A 9,041-nucleotide genomic window follows, 5' to 3' on the forward strand; every position below is an offset into this window, starting at 1 on the left:
ATTAGAAAAGACAACCATCTAAAACCAACGGCAAACAATTTGAAGGGATGTTGCTTAATAGATCACACAAAGAAAAAATGTTTGCAGTACGGCAAAAAGTACTTACAAAACCACCCTATAATTGATACTAAATACTTTCCCTCTAAGATTACACTGGACGGAAAGAGTGCCCAACATAACTAGTATTAGGGAAATATAATTTAAAAGTAAAAGGAGAGGCCACTACACATCCCACATCCATGAGGTTGACCATAAATTAAAAACAGAATGAAAAATGAGAATGGAAAGTGTTCAGGTAGATATGAAAGAAATCCAACTTTCAATGGTGGTGGGAGAGTACCTGCCTGGAACTACTCTTAACAGTGAGTACCTGAGCTAATGAAAGCTTAACTGCTTTTACTTTTTACCTGCATCCATTTCCCTAAAAATGATGGTTGATCTAGAACAGAGGCTCAACTATCTCTGTGGGAACACCTCCTTTTTAATGTCTAAAATTACGCTGTCCAAAATGGTAGCCCCCAGCCACATGCAATTACACTTATGTGTAAAATGCAGCTAAGTGTAACTGAGGACTGAATTTCTAATATTAATTTAAATTCCATCATTTCATTAGCATACAAATTAAGATATCTGTATATGTAAGACAAACTTCAAAGTTTTAGTATGAATGTAAAATACCACTTCAATATATATATTTATTTTGATTACATGTTGAAATATTTTGGATATATTGGGTGAAAGAAATTACTAACATGAGTTTTACCTGTTTCTTCCTCTTTTTAAAAATGTGGTACCAATGAAAGCTTACATTTATTAATGTAGTGCATATTAAATTTCTGTTGGTCAGTATGCTCTAAAATGTCTTATGATCTATCCAAGAAGCACTGATTATGACAACAAAGTAAAAAGACACTAGGAATTCAAGTGAATCATTCAGTGATTTATATTTTACTAAATCACAACAGCATCCACAAATAATACTTAATGCATATGGAAATATTTGGACTTTGAAGTATTTTCAGCCTAAAGTTTAAGAAACACCAATCTAGAATTCATATCATGATAGTTGATGACAATCAAAACTCAAAGAATGAATATTAATTCCTAGAACCATGTCTCCAGTGGTCTTCTTATGATGTATAATTTACTGAAATGCACTTATCTTTCCCATCAATGTAGAAATACCAGCATTCCTTCTCAATTTTATCTATCCTAAAAGCCAATAAAAAATAAACACTTTTGACAATTTCAAAGACATATGATTTATAGTACAAAAATTACCTATTGGTCAAGCAGGTCTTTTGTCTGAACTACCAAACTTTTAGACTCTTTGTTGTATTAAAACAATAACTTTTTGGAAGCTTCAATCTTACATTATCATTTTTCCTCTTTCAATTCTATCAACTAGGTAGGTAAATTTTTAGCGAATATAAAAAGATTGGAAATCCTGACTCTTTTCTCCTTAACACTAAATTAACAGAAAAATAAAGCAAAGTATTTGTAAAAGCATATAGTGTACTTAATAAAAATAAATCAAGAACTGTATTAAGAAATCAGATTGGGTTGTACAGATCACTGCATTATTTTGCTTATACAAAAAAATATTTTCAACTCATTTAAAGCATATGCTCAGAATAAAAGACTGGATGCTACCTTAATATTTATAAAAAGCAGTTTCTGACTTCAAAAGTATACCAGTCCTATTGTGAATTCTGTTAAACATACCTACGGGTTATATAATCTTAATATGTATTGAGTATCAATTCCATGTTTCTGGTTTACTGATTCAAAAAGCACAACATTATTTCTAAACAATCCTTTTAAGTGTAGAAAGAATGTCATAAACACTCTTTTCAGAGATTATGAACTCTGGCTTAACTAAATTATTAGAAAGACTGCATTGCTGACATTGTTGTTATGTTTCCTTGTGGGATGAGTGAGAGGAAGAAGGTTTCAAAGATGAGCAAGCTGCAGGGCCAGAGGAAGCAGAGTCCAGTAGGCAGTGTGAGGACATGATTTAAATTCAGAATTGTAGAGTATGTTTTATAGAGACAGAAATTTCTCACTTGGCAAAATGCGGTCCAAGAGTCTAACTGCAAAATAAAGAATATATACTAGGGGGGAAAAGTACCTTAATTTAAAGTTATATCTTAAATATACAATTGAGCTTAAAAACATCCAGCTGGCACATAAACATATATTTTTTTTATGTCTCGGGGTTATACTGTGAAGTGAGATAAATTGTTGCATACCTGGGAAGAGCTGTTGGATAAATAACTTTTATGTGTTGGAATGTTAAATCTTGATTTAAAACCTCCTTGATCCACGTTCTCAGTCCTTGTCCAGAATCACCTGATGAGTCACAAAATTTACAGTAAGATAAACATTTCAATAACATAGTACATTTAAAAGCAATCTGTACTTTTTGGATCACACAAAAGCTAGAATTAGGAATTTAAAAATTTCCATACACAAAAATAATCATTTAAACCATTATGGAAAGCAGTATGGAGATCCCTCAAAAAATTAAAATAGAACTGACATATGATCCAGTGATACCACTACTGGGCATATACCTGAAGGAATGCAAGTCAGGATACAATAGAAACACTTTCATCCCCATGTTTATTGCATCACTATTCACAATAGCCAAGGTACAGAAACAACCCAGATGCCCTACAACTGATGAATGGATTAAGAAAATGTGACACAAGCATATGTGTGTGTGTGTGTGTGTGTGTGTGTGTGTATAGTTTTATTCAGCCATAATGAAGAATGAAACCGTGGTGTAAAGGTTAACGGATACAATGAGAGGACATCAAAGTAAGCCAGGTTCAGAAAGACAAAGGCCACATTTTCTCTCCTATGTGGCAGATCCAAAAGACAAACATATACACAAAACAAACATGATTATATACAAACTTATATGTAGAACATGTTTGTAATAGTGGAACCACTCTACAGAACTCAGGGGAGGAGGAAAAGGAAAAGGGAATGATAGTCAACAGTATCGAAATATATTACATTGGTGCAGGTAGAGGATATACCATATGCATGATATGTATTGAAAGCTGTTAATTAATGGGGGTGGGATGGAAGGAAGGGAGAGTAATGGAAGGTATTGAACTGACCAAAGTGAAGTATAACTCACAGTGGAGATACATCAAGAAACCCCTTTGAACACTGGCTTTGGAATTAATATTGAAAGACAGGACTGTAAAATAGGCACGGTGTGAGGGAATACTTGTGGGACAGGGAGAGTAAATGGAGATGAACGCGAGGGGCAATATAATTGATGGACTTACACTAAACAGAACAAAGAAACTTCTTGAAATTGCTTCAAGTGGGGCGGAGAAGGGGTTGTGGGGGGATGGTGAGGGGCAATCTAATCAGTGTACAATATAAGGCTATTTGGAATTGGCACAATGAGTCCCCCCATACAACAAATATATCTTAATAAAAATGGGAAAAAGAGAAAAATAGCTGTCTAGAAAATGATTTTTCAATATGAATTGATTGATCAGGCACTAAAATTTTAATTATACTTTTGGGTTTACCATTTATCACTTTGAAGACCTTCAAGACTGAGTTTTAGGTTTCCTTGTTTGTTTAATGGGTACAATAGATACAAATGAATAACCTGATTTTTCTAAAAAGGAATTTTTTTACCTATATCTGATTTTTAACACACTTTTTTTTTTTTTTTTGGTGTTACTGGGGTTTGAACTCAGGGCTTCTGCCAGTAGATGCTCTAACACTTTACCCAAGACTTCCAACCCTTTTTGTATTGTATTGGTTATTTCTGCAATAGGGTCTCACTTTGTCTGAGCTGACCTGGACTGTGATCCACCTATTTGTGCTTCCCTGCATAGATGGGGATAACAGGTGAGCCATGGCGTCCAGCTATTGGTTGAGACGCGATCTTGCTAACTTTGGGGGATCAAAAGTGGGATACGGTCTCACTTTATATCATACTGTCTTGAACCAGGTTATCCTGATCCTTGCCTCCTGAGTAGCTAGGATTGCAGGCTTGAGCCACAGCACCCAATGTTATTTCTTACCTTACTCTTAAAAAATAAAATTCCTAATGAGACTGTTAAATTTTTGAAGTTAGAACGACCTAATACAATTTTCTTGGTTAAAACAGTAACAGCTCTTCAAAGGGTTGTTTTTAACTAGAAGAAATCAGAATTTTATTTTGATGTCATTTATATTACCTAAAATCATTTTATACTCCAAGGCTGAAAAATCATCAAAGCTCATGCAAGAATGTACACATATTTGTACACAGAAGAAAGGAATTAAACATAGTTTTTCATCTTATATATAAGATGATACATAAGAAACTTCCTGAGGAGGAAATTTTGAAGGTCACAACTTAAATTTTTTAAGCAATCAACTCAGTAAGATATCAACTCAAAAATTATCTGTTGAATAATTTAATGGGCAGACACTGTTCACTGCTGGTACAGCGTTGATGGGGAACATGGTTTATTATGATAAACAGGCATTAGTCAAGTAATTACAAAATAAATGTGAAAGACAAAAGTAACCACTGCAAAAATGAGGCTCCTGGTGCTCTAAGGATTTATAATATTCACAATGGGTCTAGTTAATGAATTCAAGGGCAACTTCACTAGATGATAAGCTCCCCAAGGCAAAATTCACTTTAACCATAGGGTCGTATGTCTAGGTACTACCTAGAACAGCACTGACAAACTGGGCATCCAATAGAGTTGCTGAATGGCACAAAGTAAAATCTCCAGAAGGGTGAAAAGTAAAGCCAGAAGGAAAGAGCATCTGAAACAGAGGAAAGGGCAAATGCTAAGACCAGGACAAGAGGGGAAGTGAATGACAACAAAGAATTGAAGAGCAGAGAATGAGAGGAGCTGTGAATATAGCATGGTGGTAGAGAAACTGGAAGTGTCTGCAAGATAAGAAAGAACTTGACAAATCCTAAAAGCATGGCAGAGCACACGTATTTTTGACAGAAAGGAGGCATGATTTTAAAGGACCACTCTGGAAGTTGTATGAGGACAGAACTGAAAGAGAACCAGTGTAGATGTGGGGAGATCAGTTAGGAGGTTACTACTGTTCAGGTGACAGACCCTTAGACAAGGGTTGGTAGCAGTACAAACAGAAATCAATACTAGAGCTATTTATGAAGTAAAATAACAGAAACTGATTTGATATGCCTATTTGGGGTGAATTTTGACAAATTTCAAGGATGACTGCTAGGTTTTTGGTCAGAGCCACTGAGCGAACAAACTTCATACCAGGGGCTGGTTGGGCAAAGTATGGATGGACAGCCAGAGGGGAGGACAAAATGCAGCCTGAAGTACTTAAGGACCATGAGCTAAGAATGAATTTCACACTTTTAAAGAGTCATTAGAAAAAGAGACAAATATATGTGTGTGTGTATGTGTATTAGATATTATGTGTAACACACACACACACACACACACACACACACACAGAGACACAGAGAGAGAGAGAGAGAGAGAGAGAGAGAGGAGACTGCCCTACACTACTGGGAGGAAAGAAGGGAGAGAAAGAGGTTAGAGAACTACACTATACCACTGGGTATCAGGCCCCCTTGCGTATCTTCTCCTACTCTTCTCATCCCAGGCTTACTATCCTTACTGCTGTTTCTTCAACATGTCAGGAAACCTACATCAGGGCCTTTGTTTTGACTTTCCCCTTGTCTAGAACAGTCTAACACAATATCCACATAATTCTCTCACCTAAATCCAGCTGCTTAAGCATCATTTTCCCAGTAAGGCCTACTCTAACTACCTTTGTGAAATTGAAACACCTCACTCCTCCTGTCCTGTTCCCTTTATCCTGCCTTTTTCCCCCCAAGGAACTTAATATCTTCTACTATGTTATTTATTTCCTCTATGAAAGCAAGGATTTTTGTTTGTTTACATCACTTTATGCTCAGAGCCTAGACCGGTATCTTGCATTTAGCGGCCAAGTGAGACATTTCTTGAATGAGTGAATACTTGTCAGAAGATAAGCACGTTCAGAATTCAAAGGAGGTCCAAAATAGAGACATACATTTACATCACCAGTACATAAGAATAGAATCTATGAGCTGGAATAGGATTTACCCTGAGTAGAAAAATGTTGTGAGAAGAAAAGACCTAAGATCGGATTTTGAGAAATCCTATCATTAATGGCCAGGCAAAGAAGGATGAATCTGAAAATAAAACCAAACAGAGAAAACAGGTGGAAAGAGGAATATGAGGTTCAAATATGAGAAAGATTTAGTAGAAAAATGTCCATGACATTTAGCAACACAGGAGTTACTGGTGACTTCAGCAAGACTCAACTTAGTCAAATCATAATGACTTACTACATGGGGATAAAGCCATAAACAAGACACACATGGTTTTGAGCTTCATGAACGTCACTGTTTAGTGAGAAACACAGACAATAAACTAGGTAACTACAAGTATGATGAATACCACTGAAAGAAGAAACAGTGTCCCAAGGGAACAAACAGCAGAGTGAATTAACCTCATCTGGGAGACTAAATAAAGCTAATGAAACTATTTATTTTTATAATCCAAAAGAAGGTACTTTCTTAGTATTTTAGAGGTATGAACGGCTCAAATTAAGTTGGAAATTTACAACAGACAATTCCGTATGCTTTTCTATACCTACTATGTCCTAGAAGAAAATCTCAAGCTTTTAAGATTTTTTAAGAAGAGCTATAAAAGAGTTGTCTTGAAAACAAAGAATACTACAAAATAACATCCATTCACCAAGTCCACTTCTTAAAAAGCCAGCACCTTATTCCAAAAGTATGGTACCACTACTGTAACTCCTATATAATGGACACATATATTAACGTCTAATGGAAAATTATTAGCCTCTTACCTGTGTGATAAAGGCCTATTCCCAGTAACTTTTATATACTCAGTGGAAATTTAATATATGTAAGAATCCCATAATTTGTGCAAAATTGGTAGATTTGGATCAATTCTTTGTTCAAAATAAAAAATGAAAAAAATATATTTATAACATGAAGTTGGGTTTCAAAACATGCATTATAAAAATATTGGTAATTTGAAACTAAAGAGTAAGGATAGACAGGCATAGTGGCCCCCAGGAAAAAAAACATAAAATCTAAAAGTTATTTCTAAAGATCCTGTGAACTGATTAACTTATTTATGAGACGGCGTATAGTACTGGGGAATTTCTGGATTTTTATCAATGAACACCCTTGGAGATCTGAATAGTACATTAGTCTTCTAGTTCTAAAGTACTGCTGTCATCTAGGACATCTCACCTTCTAAATGTATTTCATCAGTCAAGTCTTTCCCTTTAAACTTCACTGGCCCTTTTCTTTCCCATTTCCAAAAATGACACATCCTAGTGCAAGGTTTTTCGGCCTTTCCCCCCCAGAATGCTGATTTTTGGATTCTGAAAGACCTGGATTCAAATCTTCACTTCACCAGGACTCACAGCCATAGCCAAGCAAACTTGGAGAAGCTGTTGAGCCTATCTGGCTCATTTTCAAAATGAAGAGACTATCTCACACTACTGCCCTCAACCCTGTATCTTTCCAATCACCATCCCCTTTAAGTCTTCACATGTCTCAGCTCAAACACTACTTTCTTGAAAAATCTGACAAGTTCTTCATCTTCCAAATGCTTTAATACTGCCTAACCACAGTTCTTTCTTTCCTTACTATTCACTTGGCAGTAAGTCATGCACCATCTTGTGATCTCCCATGCACTGGTGACTCAGATTAATAGAATTGTTTTTGTTTTTAAATTTAGGTAGGCCCCCTGAGGACACTGGCTGCATCTCATTCCTCTGGGGGTGGTTAGGGAATCCTGAGAACTTACCCTAGGTCAAGCACTGTTGATGCAAAAATTAATACAAGGATCCTTACTGTGGAGGCGCTCAAAACCCAGTGAGGAAGAAAGACGTAAGCAATTACTGATGAGTAAGAAAAGTTACACAGAAGGAAGGGCCAAAAGGCAGGCAGAAGAGCAATACCTGCCCCTGGGGCTCAGAGCTGACATTGTGCTTAATGCCAGAGGGAGAAACAGGAATACAGAAAAGAGGAGAGGGAAAAGGAAAGGGGGAAAGCCCTGGAGCCTGGCACAGTGCCACACAGAGAGGAGGTACTCAGTAAATAACACCTAAGTGACTGTGAATCGTAACTGTCTGCATTAGTAGGAGAGACTGCAGCAAGACAGCAACGGCAAATAATTCACTGCGGGGCGGGGGGGGTACGGAGAACTCAAATCTCTCGTAGCTGACCCTTGAAGGTGCTAAGTAATCTGCATGCCTAGCAGAAGACTTATCTAACTACACAGACCTACCTTACTAAACTTGGGGAGGGCAGAGGGGGTGGTAAGGGCTGCATGGGAAGGAACGTTGAGCATGGAGGACCGGCCAGGTCACGGTGGACAGAAGGGAGAGGGATGGCCTATGACTGCAGGAGAGAAAGAGGAAAACCGAGAGGGCCCGCGGGGACAGGGGCTAGGAGGGGAGCTGGGCCCGGCGCCTCCTCCACAGGGAAACACTGGGGTCACCGAGGGGAGAATGTCCCCAAGCTGTAGAAAACTAAGACGCAAAAACTGCAATCCACCTGAGCCATGCAGGAAGATGAGTGAGGCGGTATGCCTCCCAGCCGGCGACACCACGCAACGCTGCAGGCGAACTGAGCCGGACGCCGCCGCCATCACCAGGACCCGGCCCTAGCGTCACGCGGCCCTGCGGGCCCCGCCCCTCCGCCGACGCCGCGGGACCGCGCACGCAAGCAAGCACCCGGGAGCGCGCCTCGTCGCGCGCATGCGCTGTGGGGGCTTTCCCGCACTCAGGCAGGCCTAGCTTGTGCTAAGTGTGGTTTTGCTAAGAAAGGCCTTGCACAGGTGTCAGCCTCCCGTGAGCTGCTGTAATGGCTCACGGATATGCTTCGTTCAGGATTTCCTTCTTAAGAGAAATATTCGTGTTACTGGGTTCAAAGTTTAACAGATATTTATATTTTACCTTTACACTTTGGGACGGCCCCCAAATGT

General features: G+C 38.3%; 1 protein-coding gene across 1 annotated transcript in view; it reads right to left on the minus strand.

Moving 5' to 3' along the window:
* Positions 1–8,761, minus strand: part of Lyplal1 (lysophospholipase like 1) — a 29,390-nt gene extending 20,629 nt beyond the window's left edge. Inside the window, exons 1-2 of the mRNA XM_020185405.2 lie at positions 8,612–8,761; positions 2,253–2,352 (exon numbers count right to left, since the gene is read on the minus strand). Coding sequence (XP_020040994.1) covers positions 2,253–2,352; positions 8,612–8,705 — 194 coding nt within the window. The 5' untranslated portion in view covers positions 8,706–8,761. The remainder of the gene's footprint in view (positions 1–2,252; positions 2,353–8,611) is intronic.
* Between the last annotated feature and the right edge of the window lie 280 nt (positions 8,762–9,041).

This window comes from Castor canadensis, chromosome 11 (genome assembly GCF_047511655.1).
Source record: "Castor canadensis chromosome 11, mCasCan1.hap1v2, whole genome shotgun sequence".
Lineage (NCBI taxonomy): Eukaryota > Metazoa > Chordata > Mammalia > Rodentia > Castoridae > Castor > Castor canadensis.